This window comes from Elgaria multicarinata, chromosome 19 (assembly GCF_023053635.1).
Source record: "Elgaria multicarinata webbii isolate HBS135686 ecotype San Diego chromosome 19, rElgMul1.1.pri, whole genome shotgun sequence".
Lineage (NCBI taxonomy): Eukaryota > Metazoa > Chordata > Lepidosauria > Squamata > Anguidae > Elgaria > Elgaria multicarinata.
In genome coordinates this window covers 17,463,825-17,478,764 of record NC_086189.1, presented here as the reverse complement: position 1 = coordinate 17,478,764, position 14,940 = coordinate 17,463,825, and the positions used below count along the sequence as shown (strand labels likewise).

Sequence of the window (14,940 nt, the reverse complement as noted above, 5' to 3'; positions counted from 1 at the left end):
CGTCCGATCCCGGGCACTTTGGGTTGTTCGTGGGTTAAACAGCCCCAAGTTAACCTATGGTTTGTTCTTGCGGTTGTTGGTGCTAGAGATGCCCATCCATTCACGGGCCTTAACAGTGCTCCTATCCAATCAGGTCCCCAAGATGGCTGCTTTTGCTTACCAAAATGAGAGGAGGCCCCCTTCTGAAATGGGGAGAGGGAAAAGAAATGGACCCCAAAGGCAGAACATGGAGCACTAGTCTGCAAACCAAACCAGTAGAACTTTGGCCTGTTTGAGTGAAGGTCTTCCCCCCTCCCTCCCTTTGTGGAACACTTACAGCCCCAACAAGTTGTTGTTGTTGTTGTTGTTATTATTATTATTATATTTATATAACGCCCCATAGCCAAAGCTCTCTGAGTGGTTTACAAAGATAACTTTCTTTTTCTTTTCTTAAAACAAATTATTATTCTGGCCCGCCTGCATTGGCTGCCTATAAGCTACCAAACCCAATTCAAGGTGCTGGTTTTGACCTATAAAGCCTTACACGGCTCGGGACCGCAATACCGGATGGAACGCCTCTCCCGACATGAACCTACCCGCTCACTGCGCTCAACATCTAAGGTCCTCCTCCGAGTGCCTACTCCGAGGGACGCTCAGAGGATGGCAGCAAGGGAGAGGGCCTTTTCAGTGGTGGCCCCCCAATTACGGAACGATTTCCCCGATGATAATTGCCGACATGAACCTACCCATACGCTGCACTCAACATCTAAGGTCCTCCTCCGAGTGCCTACTCCGAGGGAAGCTTGGAGGATGGCAACAAGGGAGAGGGCCTTTTTGGTGGTGGCCCCCCAATTCTGGAACGATTTCCCCGATGAGGCTCGCCTGGCACCAACATTGTTATCTTTTTGGCGCCAGGTCAAGACCTTTCTTTTCTCCCAGGCATTTAACAACATTTAATAACATATGCTGAGTTGTGGTTGTTTTTTTTAACGGACCCCAGAATAACTGTTTTTATAAGGATACTATGTTTTTATGCTTTTTATGTTTTTAAATGTTGTATATTTGTTTTTAAATGTTTACTGTTTTTCACTTTCGTAAACTGCCCAGAGAGCTTCGGCGATGGGGCGGTATATAAATGCAATAAAATAAATAAATAAAATAAATTAAAACGTAAAGCGGTATTACTTCTCAGTAACAATTTCCAAAAATATGAATCTCACCCATAACCCGAGTTGGAGGTGATTATTTTTGCTGCTGTTTTGTTTTCAGTTTATTTGCGGACGGAGGTAATTTTTCTCCGGAGGAACTGGACGTCTTTACGAAATGCCTGCACAAGGAGAACGGCCGCATCGAGTTTGTGGAAGGTTTGATCATGATCGACATGGAGAAAATGGAGGCCAATTATCTAGAGCAGGTAAGCAGACATTTGGCTCCATTCTGGAAAGAAAGAAAGAAAGAGTTGCATTAGGAACAGCAAGAGGAATTGCTTTTTTTTTTAAAAAAAAAGCCAAAAATGTAACTGGTGGTTTTTCCTGTCCCCTGAGGCCACAGAGGTGATCAACAAGTTTGAAAACAGGTTTCGGTTTCTGGCAATGGATCGTGTTTTCATGGAGAAAATCCAACGGTTTCTGACAAACCTGCAAGTGAAAATCAAGTCAGAGGTACATTGGAAGGAGACAGGTTGAAGCTGAAATTATATCTAAGTAAAAACTACGTGTCACAATGCAAGTACAGGATTTCCAATCACACATTTATCTCTGAACTTTAACATGGGTGGATTTGCCAGGGGGAAATTCTTAATCCTTCCTTACCCGTCGCCTTTAAATGCTCCCCCCCCCCTTGGCCAGGGGTGGCCAAATGTGCCCCACTTTCCCTTTTCTTAGATCCCACCCCCTTTTGCCCCCAAACACTGACGGCGATGGTTTTCCTGGTTTTGCACCTCCCCTCCCCCAACGCCTCTCCTATGGGCTTCAGGATTGGTAGCAAGAGCTTTGAGTTACGATATGTTCTTTTCTGTATTTTGGCTGTTCCCCTTTTTGCCTTCAGCCCTACTTATCATTGGGATGTGGTTCCGGAGAGCTGCTCTGAAATTGAATTCAGCTCAAGGCTGTTCTTTTTTTAACTGTTTTTTTTTCTTCAGTTGGGCTCACAGAGAAGTTTAGTTGCAGCAGGAAAACAGACAACAGGAGATGGACTCCTACCTGCTTGCAGCTTCTCCCCTGCAAATTACCCCTACACACACACACACACACACACACACAAACTGGCAGATGCATATTTGGGACATTACGCTTGTATTCCCACCCTCGAAAGCCCCACGCCACTCATGTCGGCGTTAGCCAGAGAAACCTTTCTCCATGGGGCTCAGCTCGCCGGGCCTTTTTCCTTTCTAGGTGGCAAAATCGAATTTGCAAACCCAGACATTAAACTCCCACTTGAAGAAGCTCATGGGGCGTATTGACGCTTGTGCCCATCCCAACGTGGATAAGGAAGTAAGTTCCAATACCGGGGAATCCTGAAGGGCCGGGATGATGAATCCAATAGCTCTGGCTTATAAGATTGATCTTGTACGTGCTTTATTTTTTAATTTTACTTTTTTTGCTCAGTCCATAACTCCAGAAGCACTCTATGAGTTCGCCAAGTTTGTGATGGAAGAATTGAAGAAGCGAAGCAAATATCTCAGTTGCCTGCTGGTGGGCCTGGTATTTATTTATTTATTTATTACCTTTTTATACCGCCCAATAGCCGAAGCTCTCTGGGCAGTTCACAAAAATTAAAACCATAATAAAACAACCAATAGTCTAAAAACACAAATACAAAATACAGTATAAAAAGCACAACCAGGATAAAACCACGCAGCAGAAATTGATATAAGATTAAAGTACAGAATTAGAACAGTAAAATTTAAATTTAAGTTAAAATTAAGTGTTAAAATACTGAGAGAATAAAAAGGTCTTCAGCTGGCGATGGAAGGAGTACAGTGTAGGCGCCAGGCGGGCCTCTCTGGGGAGCTCATTCCACAGCCGGGGTGCCACAGCCGAGAAGGCCCTCCTCCTCGTAGCCACCTGCCTCACTTCCTTTGGCAGGGGCTCACGGAGAAGGGCCCCTGTGGATGATCTTAAGGTCCGGGCAGGTACATACGGGAGGAGGCGTTCCTTCAAATAACCTGGCCCCAAACTGTTTAGGGCTTTGAATGTTAATACCAGCACTTTGAAATAATTCACTGCTGCTGTGATGATGATTTACCTATTAGCAAGGGTTGTTTTTGTCCAGACGTATGGCTGTGCGCACGCCTTGAGACGTGCAACCTTGATACTTGAAAGGATCTTTTAACATTGAGCACTGGACATCCCAGAGCTTAAGCACTTTAAGGGCCTCAGGGGATTTTGGAAATGAACGAGGCGGTTGCTTAACCCAGGAGTAATTTATTGAAAAGAATTCAAACATGCATTCAGAAGATCAAATTAAAGCATTAGGCGCTCAGAAATGGGAGCGCTTTGGTCTGAGCCCCACAGCGTTCTTCTTCTGTTCTTCCGTCTCCCCCCCCCCCCCCCCCGCATAGGAAGCTGTGAGTTCTTCTATCCACACTCACATGGTCCAGGGCTCCCTCGCAGCCTCTGTGCAGTCTGACAGTTTGCTGGAGAGCAAGGTTATTGTGATGGGCACGGAGTGCACACCCCTGATGAATCCATGCAAGATGGGGAAGCCGTTCTTTGACGATGTGGCGATCAGCATGATCAAGCAACTCGCTGGGTAAGCGTTCAACGTGGTCTGGAAGTACAAGTCTAGTCCCAAATCTATGGAGGGGAAGGTGAGAAGCTCCCAGAAGCGGCATTCCCAGGTGAGTGGGGTTGAAAGCGAAAGGGGAAGGATTGCGAAAAGCGGCATGGGCTTTTTTGCTGCTCTTGCCAAGTGGCCCTGCATCCGCTTGGAACAAGCTGTGGTGCCGGGTTTGAACATCACGACCAGCCACCCTGACAACAAGCTATATTCAGCAAGCCTGCTACAAGCCATCAGTGCTCAGGGTGGCGTGTTCGGAGGGTGTGGGGGGAGACCTGTGCTGAATCGCCTGCATGAGATTTGGACGTCGTGGTAAGCCATGCTGATACTAAGATGGCTCCCAATCCACAGTGCTTAGAGTGATGTACAAACCCAGTTGTTGTCTCAGCAGAGAGTAGAGGCCATCTGCAATTTTACGTAGCCTGGCATGGCTTGTACTGCAGTTGACCCCACCGCCTTGGAGGAGCCGGTTGTGCTTTTTTAAAGGACCCCTGTCCAGTTCTGTGCTGCTGGCCTCCACAAGAAGGAGGGGATAGAGATGTTCCTGGGGGCTTGACTCTGAGTCTGAGGAAGGCGGGAGGGCCACGTCTTCAGGCTGGGAGTGTATTAGTGGGTCTTCCTTGGGACAGCACAGGGGTCTAGGTTCAGGGATCACGACCCGTAATTATACTCATTGAACTGGTTTCAGATTTCAGCGCACCAGAAGAATGACAGAGGCACAGATTGAAAGAGGACGCTTGATGTCAGTTGGAGGAGAAGGAGGAGGTGAGGAAGGAGATCCTTTGCATAGGCAGTCTTTGCATCCATTCAGTTTAGCTAGTTGGCATCAAGCAGCTGCATCTACGGTCCATTTTGCACATCAAGTTAAGCCATAGCTCAGGGCGATTGCAAGGAGCCTTGGCGTTGCATGCTTGCTCCTGCCCTTTCCTGGCGAGGAAGAGGTTGGAAGCGTCCACTTTTAAACTAACGGAAGTTCCCCATTATAATTTTGTTTTAACTGTTTTATTCTGTTTTTATTTTCATTTTACCTTGTACACCGCTCCGAAATTTTTCAATGGGGAGCGGTATATCAATATTCTAAATAAATAAATAAATAAATAAATGTCCAATGTCCGGAAGCTTAAACTGGGATTCGTTAACAAGCTGAGATCACAAACCACAGTTCGATCCTGGCTTGTTTGAACCATCCACAGTTTAAACCACAGTTTAACAACGCAAAAGCCAGGAAGCCCTTCAATCATTGGTGGTTGGTCAAAAGTGGGTGGGGGCCAGGGGACTGGGGTGGGGCCCTCTGGGGAACCCCGGATGGCCGGATTGGGAGCCCAGGAAGGCAGATTTGGCCCCCGGGCTTAAGATTCTCCACCCCGATGTAGCCCAATTAGAAACCCCTGCTCAAAGGAGAGTGCGCAGTTCCTTTTAGGTGGGGGATATCAATCAACAGTGTAAGCACCAGGGTTTTGGAGGGAGCATGGACTAGGCCAAGCCCAGCTCAGTGATTCCCCTGACTTGGAAGCAGCGGGGCCCGGTCAACATTGCCTCTAGATGCCCTATGGGAACTGAGCGCCACGGTGCTGTCGGGAAGGCGGGCCCTCGGCTTGCTCTTCTTCAGAGACCCCAGCGAGCACTTCGTGCCGGCGGCTTCTGGAGCTTCCCCTGCTCACAACTGAAACCTCCTTTCCATCTTTTCTCCTGTGTGTTTTCAACAGCGTCTCATCCAGTTCAGACGTCGCCCGGTGGGCGTGTCCACGCGGATAGCGTCCCGGGCAGTCCAAACGTCAATCCCTCCCCTGTGAAAGGAACTAGTTCCGTTAGCAAACGGGTGTCAAGAAGGTAAGAGGAAGAAAACTGCCTCCCTCCCTCCTCTTGCGTTTCAGAGGCGTCTCCTCTTCTATTTCCACACTTGAAAGGACATCTCTAAAGGGCAAGAAAATGCTTTTTACTTACTCAAATTAATTGGGTCTTAACAGGCCTCAGATTCAATTTGATTTCCAAATAGCCTAGATGGGCCTTTGGTGGGATCCAGCAAGGGCTGTCCTTCTGTCCCTCAAGGTGGCTTGCCAATCCTTTATTTTAATTATCAATGTTTATCTGGCTGGAAAAAAACAACCCTTCGCTGGGAGAGACAGAGAAGCAAAGCACCATTTTCCTCTTTCGCACGCAGCGTCAGCTTGATCCAGAAATATGCCAAGCAGACGCGGGTGGAGAAGAAGTTGCTGATCTTTGGGGACAAGCCGAAAGAAAATGAGTAAGTCACAGGGCTATTTTTGCAGATTTAGAACTTCTCCACACGAGCGATTTATTACACGCTCGTGATCGGCCGCTCACGGACATTTGCGGGTCCTTTTCATGACGTCGTCACCCTCCGATGCCTCTCCCGTCGTTTTCAAGCGGGAATCCGCCATTTTATAAAGCCCCGAAAATGCAGTAATAAATAGAAAACGCGCTATAAATCAGTGCCCTCTGCTGCCGGTAGAACTGAAGCGTATGGGAAGGAACCAGCAAAAGAGAGTGCAGAGGGAGCGTGCGTGTTGTGCCAACCCTTAACTCCGCAAAGGCTCTGAAAGTCAAAGCTGTGAGATTTTTCCTATATGTGGAGAAGCCCTTAGAGCAGCCTTCCTCAACCTGGGCCGCTCCAGATGTGTTGGACTGCACCTCCCAGAATGCCCCAGCGGCTGGGGCATTCTGGGAGTTGCAGTCCAACACATCTGGAGCGCCCCAGGTTGAGGAAGGCTGCCTTAGAGCTAGTTCAGGGCTGGTTTTCTTCTCAAACACTCAACGTATGCAGATGATCTGCTTCAATAGGCTGGCTCCGTTTTTATTTTTTTTAAAGGCATCACAGGAAAACCAGCCCCCAAAATGGTTGTATGGTTGGCACAGCATTGGAATGTTGGTGGGGGTCTGGGTATTTGTTGTTATGGATGATGCTGATGCTGATAATAGCACCACCTCCATACATGTCTTACCTGTACTTTGTAAAGTGCTACGTCCTTCCCCCCCAAAAAAAAGCTTACCATCCAAAATAGACACAGGGAAACAATTGAAGAACAGAGAAATGAATGTGTGCTTAAAATAGGGAAAGAACAACGTGTAGCACAGGAATCCCCCGCTTTTTTGGATCGGTGGACGCATTTGGGATGGTGAGTGTGTGTGTGTGTGTGTGTGTGTCGTGGGCACTCTCACAAAATGGCTGGCAAGGGGAACCTGTCCGTCGTGAAGTGGCTCCCCACCGTGGGCACGGCCGGTCACAAAACCCTCCTTTCCCAGGAGGCAAGCTGGTGAGATTAAAAGAAAAGGGACTTGCCCAAGAACACAACTGCAAGGCAAAAAGTGTGCAAAAGCAGCCTTCAGAACACGAATAAAAATGTCTTGGAGAATATTTATTTATTAAGGCGTTTGTATCCCACCCTATAGCACAAGGATCTCAGGGCGGCGTACAGATAAAAACCGTTCAAACAATATAAAACGATAAATATCCACAACTAAAAACAAATTAAACCAGTAATTAAGGATTGACTGCAGTTATCCTTAAACGCTCTCATTACTAAGGGCCCCCTTTTCCCGTTCTTTTTTGTTTAGCAACGACCATTTTAAAGGGATTATATTCGGCATCGTGTGGGACAACTTTGATTCTCTGATGGCCATCGCTGAGGTAAAAGAGCCTTTAGTTTCAGGGCAGAACTACCGGTTAGGACTGGGCTGTTGGACCCCTTTCAGCCAGAGAGCCAAATTTCATCTCGGGAAAGCTCTTGAAGTCCGCCGTCCAGTGGTGGGCAGGGCAAAAAGGGTGGAGCGGGGAAAAATACCAGCACACTGTAGCTTACAGCTCTCACTGTCAGTCATGAGGCCCTTAGGAGAGCTATTTCAACCTTCTAGAATGGGGGAAGAGGGGAGGAAACGTCACAAAAGCCAGGAAATCAAGCAATTGGGGATTGGGGGAAAGGGTGTGTGGCCAGGGGCACTGGGTGGGGCTGGCTAGGGACAGAGGGCCAAATTCAGCTCATGGTCCTGAGGCCCGATCCCCCTTGTGTTTGGAGACTCGCCCCCCGTCCTCCCTCCGTAAGGTGTAGCAAAACACGCCCTGCGTTCTGACGCCATTGTGTTGTGCTTCCACTAGCATTAGTGCATGGTGTGTGGCGGGAGTGCGGAGGCGCGCATGACAACGATTTGGGGTCTGTCAGAGGGCGGATTGAGGCTGGCTTCGTTGCAAAGCTGGCTCCTGAGCCAACCTTTTCCAAGCTGCACGACAACAGAAGTACAAGAACGCAGGCATAGGAAGTGTTGAAGCCAGGGCCAGCTCCAGGGTCGAGGCCAGGCCCCGTCCCCTGCCCCTCTCCCCAGGATCTGGACTTCCTTAGGGCTCCTAGCAGCCCTGAGAAGGCTCGCCTTCATGGCTGAGCAGCTCGCGGCCGCCATCTTTCTTTCTGGCAACGGCCTGGACATTGGATCATCCAGGGCTTTGTGGCAGGGGAGAGAGGCAAATAGCTGTCTCCACAAAAACGTGGCAGCTCAGAGACGACCGCTGTGCATTTTCGCTCCAAAACGCCCTGGAATGACTCCGCGTCCAGGTCACTGTCAGGATCGAAGATGGTCACCGTGCGCAATTTGCTGTCAGAAGGAAGGTGATTAAGAATGCTGGTCTAGATAGACCAGGGTCTGTTTTTCTGACCATGTTACTGAGCAGTCGAGTAGAATACGGCCTCCCGGCGTTTTCTCCTCTGTGGCTGTGGCCCCAGCGCGCAGGAATTTTCATCCAGGCCTTTTTGTCCTCCCTCCACCCTTCCATCTTCTGAAGGAATTTTACAGAAAAGATAAGCATCAAATCACTCGGCCGGAATACCTGCAAGAAACCTACGACCAGTGTATTGACGTGATGGGCCAGAAACTTCAGCAATATCTGCTCCAAACAGACGAGTACCACGTTGCCTGCATTTCTGGTAAACCTAGGCTGAAATCCTTTACCCACTGACCCGGGAGCATTCAGTGAGACTTACTTCTGAGTAGACATGTGTACGATTGTGCCTTCGGTCACGGTTTCCTCCGTCTCTCATAATAGTAGAAATTCAGAACAGATCAAAGGACTACACATGGAATTCACTGCCACAAGATCAGGCTGGGTTTTGTATGTGTGAAAACAGCCAATCTGGTCACTTGCATTGTGCATTCAGCTTAAGAGACACGTAGCTCTGATATGTTCAGTGCATCACATGCCTTCTCTCTGGGCTGAATAGGCCTTCGGGTTTTTTATTTTGTTCTTGTTCTGTTTGTTTTTTAAAAATCAACATTCTTCAACTGAAAAGTTGGATTCTGTGACTTGTTTAAAAATATACATGTAAGTTTGCATAGCTTGGAATACTCTGTAGAATTTGCTGTGCTTCTTTTAGTCATGGAGATGGGCAAGGAATGATTTTGGGCTATTACTCTTGACCACTAGAAATGCTTTGCCACTGATGCACCCCCAGAATTTCACACACACTTATTTTCACGACCATGAGGGCTAGAAACTTGCTGTTGGATTTTTTAAAAACAAAAGCTGACGATGACCCGATTTGCACGTAATAATGGCAAATCGTTGGCGAATTAACCCAAGATTTGCCATGGCAGGTGCTGGGCACATTCTGCAGCCATTTTGAATATTCAGTCCCCAATTGGGCCCACTGTTACATGACGTCCAAACCCGGACATTGCAGGTTAATCTTGTGTTAAACAACCCTAAATTAATCTAACCCGGACATTGCAGGTTAATCTTGTGTTAAACAACCCTAAATTAATCTAACCCGGACATTGCAGGTTAATCTTGGGTTAAACAACCCTAAATTAATCTAACCCGGACATTGCAGGTTAATCTTGGGTTAAACAACCCTAAGTTAATCTAACCCGGACATTGCAGGTTAATCTTGGGTTAAACAACCCTAAGTTAATCTACAATAGTTAGGTCTGGATTCGGACGTCACATAGCCCTATCGGGAGTTGAATATTCAAAAAGGCTGCAGCTTGCGAGTTAATTAACCCACAATTTGCCTCTGCTATGTGTGAACAGCGCTGTTCTCAGCATACTGAAACCCTGTCCTTGCGTGGAATAACACGGCCTTCCCTTCCTAAATCCGAACAGAGTTCCGGGATCAGCTGAAGAAATTTGAGGAGCAGCTCCCACACATCCCCCAGCTGCTTATGGGCAAACACCTGAAAGATCACGAGCAGCTTCTCACGGATTCTACGGAGCAAATCCGGCACTATCTACAAGACCAGCTGCAGAAATGGGACGTTGCAAAGGTCGGGAGTTTGCGTGCTCTCTGCTCTGTGCCTTCCTCCAGCTTGTGCGCTCCACCGTAGTTTGGGAAAACGCCTTGCGCAGCGCAACACAAGGCAGGCCCACCTCATCATTAAATTTTCCATCGAGGCTTACTATGGGCGTCCAAGCCACTGAAGAGTGGAAAGAGCAAGAACCCGTCTAGTAGGATAGGGTCCTTTGGGGTGGGGACGGGGACGGGGACGGGGGGGGCTGGAACATTGAACCAGAGGAATGCATAGAACCATAGAATGGTAGAGTTGGAAGGGGCCCATAAGGTCATCGTGTCCAACCCCTGCTCAATGCAGGAATCCACCTTAGAGCATCCATGACAGAGGGCTGTCCAGCTGCCTCTAGTGTGGGAGAGCCCACCACCTCCCTAGGTCACTGGTTCCGTTGCCGTACTGTTCTAACAGTCAGGAAGTTTTTCCTGCTGTCCAGCCGGAATCTGGCTTCCTGTCACTTGAGCCCGTTATTCCGTGTCCTGCACTCTGGGAGGATCGAGAAGAGATCCTGGCCCTCCTCTGTGGGACAACATTTCATGGCCTTGAAGACATCTCTCAGGTCTCTCAATGAGAAAACTGGCCTTTGTTGAGATTGCTTCACAAAGGAGGGAGGCTGAGTCAAATCAACCAACCTACCACTTTCTTTGCATACCTCTCTTCCGTACGATACGTCTTTCCTGCACTGTTGGGCTGGACTTGCAGGAGCCCGCTCCGGCAAGCAACGGATGAGTCCCTTCCCACCCCGCTTTCACTCTGATTGAGACCCAAGTAGGGCGGGAAGGAGCTGCTCACGCAAGCGTTCCGTGCGGAGAGAGACACGACGCCTCTCGCGGCACGGCCCTGTGCCGCCTCCTCCTCGCGCGAGGAAAAAGAAATGGATGGGGATGGCGCTGATGATGTCACGGTAAAGCTGTGGTGTCTCCATTTACACTGTCGGCCAGCTGGGTTCGGTCCGGGGAGGCAGTTTGACCCCCGGATCAAAAGAAGCCCCTCGGCCCGGTCTAGCGCAAACCGAACCGATCCCTTTCCGCCTGTTCCATTCAAGGACAAGAACAAGGCGAAACTGTGCCCGAGCCTGGGCCACCCTCACAACTTACCCCAGCTGGAGGCTTTGTGCCAAGAGGAGATCGAAAGGCAGAACGATCAAGCCAAGGGGATCCTTCTCTGCACCAAGAAGCTGGAGGTACTTTTGCGAGCCTCGCGGCTTTCCCCCCCACCCCACCCCGAGCTCCCTCAAAATGCACCGATGGGGTTGGTTTGGAGGGAGAGATGGAGCTCTGCTCACTGCGCCTGGCGCCTGGGCACTCTTACTACCAGGCGCTACCCACCAGGGGCCGCTGAAAGAGCCTGCAGGTCGACCGAAGGGCTGTTTCCGGGCGTTGGCCTCTGTTCCATCAGCCAGTCCACCCCAATGTGACGGTCTGCTCCGTCTGCGATTCCTTCTGCCTGCTTCCTCTCTGGACAGAAGAGTTTGGAGCCTGGGTTGTGTCACCAGAGAAGATTGCCATGAGCACCTGCCCGCGTCCCTAGCCCCGGGGTCTCTAGCGTGGTGCCCGTAGGGGCCAGTGTGCCCACGGATGCTTCTCTTGGCACCCGCCAAGCTGTGTGGGGCTTTAAAGGTCAAGAGAAACACTTGGCGCGGGAGAAGGCCCTCGCACAGACCTCCGGCTGTTTCCCCGCAGAGCTGCGTCATTGAGTGCACCCAGAAATTTGTCTCCACCCTGGCCGCCTCCACTGAGAAGATCCTCACGGAGCTGGACGACTGCCTGACCGTTGATGACGTGCAACAAGGAAGTAAGTCCAGAGAGTGCAGGCGCTGGCCTGGATTTCTGCCAGAAGCCGGGCCTGGCTGCGCAACCAATCGAGGTGGTAATATGGATTATACCTCCGCAGGCCGGAGGTGGGGAAATAACACAGAGAAGGTAGATCTCTAAGCAGTTTGGTCTCCGACTCCCAGAAGCCCTTGCCAGCACGGCCAGTGGCCGGGAACGCTGGGAGTTGGAAGTCCAAAATGTCTACTTCCTGCCTGACCCGGCTGTAACTCGGCCCTTTGCCTACAGTCCTGTTTTTGTATTTGCAAAGATGTATTTATTTAATTGTTACTACAGGGGAGACTCTCCCACCTGAAATCTGAAGTTCTTCTTCGTGGTCTCTGTGCATCACGCATATAAGTGATGGAGGCTGTTGTATCACCTTGTTCAGTTGCAGGTGTAGCCCAGGCACCCGCCGCAGCTATTTGTGGGAGGGGGAGAATGAATTGGCAGGCTCCCTCCTCCTCCCCACGATGGGCTATCATGTGCTGTTGTTGCCACACGTCCCCTTTGCCTCCGGGTTGGTCACGGGAGCGGCCGGTGTGGCGACAGTGTTTCCCAGGAGTGGCGGCGATATCGCTTGCGTTACTCGAAGTGGCCATTATCTAAAATGTCCACTGAGACAAAGTACACCGGAGCGCATAAATTGTGTTGGCTTACTCCAGCAGAAGTTTCTAAGTGGAGGGTAAGGGCAGTTCGCTTTTTCCTGACTGCTCAAGAATGCAACCACGTGGGGAAGACTGCGGCCACCGTGGCAGAGAGCAAAAGGTTGCAGAAAGGGTCTCGCGGAGCAGACGGGTCCGGGTGACTTTCAGCGAGCGAGTCGCCGCAAGCCCTTCGCCCCTGCGGGCAGCTCTCTGCTCACTGGGCTGCGTGAAGCCGGCTTGAGCGATTGAGAGGCTGCCCCCAATATTAAGTCTGAACTTTGCCCTGTCCTAGCCATTGAGCACACCAGAGAGAAGACCAGCACTCTGATCCGCCGTAAAAAGGCGGGCCTCTCCTTAGAAGCGAAAGAAAGCAAGCTGGTGGCAGAGCGGGGCAGCAGGTGAGATGTCTTCACCCCTCTGATGGGGGTTTGCGCGGTGGAAGCTGGTGGCTCCGATGTCCGTGGGGTGACGTATCCACTCCGGGTGAGACATTGCCATGTTTGGGATAACCCTGAGATAGGAAGGGAAAAAATCCCATGCTCAGTAGCCACAGCATGTTGGATGTCCATTGGAAAAGAGACACAGAAAACTGAGGCAGGGCAGCGGAACTTCCTGCTTGCAGCTTATAGTGTCCTAGAGGAGGAGGATGCTATCAGGAACCCTGAACAGGAGCATTCTGGCTAGGAGGATCCGCTAGAACACTCCGTTGCAGGGCCTACTTGTCTGTGTGATTATGCAAGTTATTATGCAGATATGCAAGTCCTTCAGAGTGCTGCACGGGGCCCATGTTCCCCCCTGTCCCTCGGACTATCAGCCTCTTTTTGTAAAGATGGGATGCCTTACCTGCGCTGGTTGACTATTCCTAAATACAGGAGAGCATTTTCATTAGCCAGACTTAATGTCCTTCCCTCCAAACTTCTGGAGGGCAGATTTAAATAAAATTCCAGTGCTCAACAGATGCTGCCCCTGCAACAATATTGAAGTGGAAACTGTATCTCACGTTTTACTGTTTTGTAGATTTTATCTAGAGGCTAGAAATGATCTTCTGTTCCCTATCTTACAATCTTTTCCCGGTCACCCAATTGAATTTTTAACGTGTCTTTTACTTTGTAGTACAGGCAAATCAATCCCAGAGCAAGTGGCCAAGTTTTTGAACTTGGCCATTTCTATTAGTTCTTCTATGATCGCCTGTCCTTTTAATAGCTAATGGTATGTTCAGTTTGCTTGTATGTAATAATATGTATGTAAATGGTCTATTGACTGCAATAAACTATTTGTTGTTGTTGTATTATCCCCAGTGTTCATGCTGCCTCTTCTCTCCCACCCACATTCTGTTGCTTGTGTTTTTGAAGGACCTGGCCTGGACTCCAAAGGACCACGTTGGTTGCTCTCCCGAATCAGATTATCTGCCGAGAAACTGCTTCCGTAACGACGGCCAAAACCACCCTGGGGCACGTGGCCATAGTGGAAGAGAGAGACGAGGTTTATCTGGTAGGACCTGAGAGACGGGACGGGAGCAGCTGGGGCTAAATACTTCGTAGGAAAAGCAAAGGGCTTTATAGGAAAGCTGCTGTGCATAGAGGGAGAGGGGAACCCTATACAATGGCTCTTCTTCGAAGATCAAAGGCCAGACTAGAGGAGGAGCAACTTTCCCACTTCCTCACATTCTCCTATGACGGTTCCCAGGCAACTACAGTGGATTAGGCCATCATTGCAAAGCTAAGTCATAGAATCATAGAACAGTAGAGTTGGAAGGGGCCTAAAAGGCCATCGAGTCCAACCCCCTGCTCAATGCAGGACTTCTGCTGTAGTTGGCACTCTCTTTGGTTGACGCAAAAGAGGAAGGGGGCTCTTGCACCTTTAATTGTTGAATAGCAACTATTAAAGGTGCAGGAGTCCCTGTCCTCCTTTGTACCTGCTCATCCTCCGCTCAAGTCATGACTATGCAATACAGTCCCCCTTTTTTAATCCTGATCTTTTATTATTTATTTATTTATTTATTTATTACATTTTTATACCGCCCAATAGCCGGTTCACAAAAATTAAAACTATGAAAAGCATAATAAATCTTTTGGAGAAGTTTTGTTGGATCCAACTCCTGAGAGGGCTCCTGCCTTTTTTTAAAGAGTGGCATACCAATGAGACTTTTTCCAAGACTGGCCTTCTCAAACCTGGTGCCCTCTGGATGTGTTGGACTGCAACTCCCATCATTCCCAGCCACCATTCATGGCCATTTGTGATGGGAGGAATTGCAGCTGGTGCCGCTCCCCCCCCCACACACACTTCTAAGGGAAAAGGCAGACCCAACCCCCACATCCTGTGCTGGCTAATAAATTCCTGGTTCTGATTCTGAGTCCGACTGGCCTTCCGCAACCCCTTTCCCCACACTAGGAAGAACAGGTCTGATCCCGACAGCCATCCCTTTACATTCC

The 14,940-nt window shown here is 49.4% G+C and overlaps 1 protein-coding gene across 1 annotated transcript in view; it reads left to right on the top strand.

Annotated features, from left to right (window-relative positions):
* CCDC180 (coiled-coil domain containing 180) overlaps window positions 1-14,940 on the top strand; it is a 38,922-nt gene that overhangs the window by 23,601 nt on the left and 381 nt on the right. Inside the window, 15 exon segments of the mRNA XM_063144986.1 lie at window positions 1,249-1,393; window positions 1,524-1,640; window positions 2,373-2,471; window positions 2,586-2,679; window positions 3,519-3,732; window positions 4,448-4,524; window positions 5,466-5,589; window positions 5,921-6,004; window positions 7,336-7,408; window positions 8,552-8,693; window positions 9,869-10,029; window positions 11,096-11,233; window positions 11,733-11,844; window positions 12,801-12,906; window positions 13,861-13,999. Of these exon segments, the coding sequence (XP_063001056.1) occupies window positions 1,249-1,393; window positions 1,524-1,640; window positions 2,373-2,471; window positions 2,586-2,679; window positions 3,519-3,732; window positions 4,448-4,524; window positions 5,466-5,589; window positions 5,921-6,004; window positions 7,336-7,408; window positions 8,552-8,693; window positions 9,869-10,029; window positions 11,096-11,233; window positions 11,733-11,844; window positions 12,801-12,906; window positions 13,861-13,999 (1,825 nt within the window).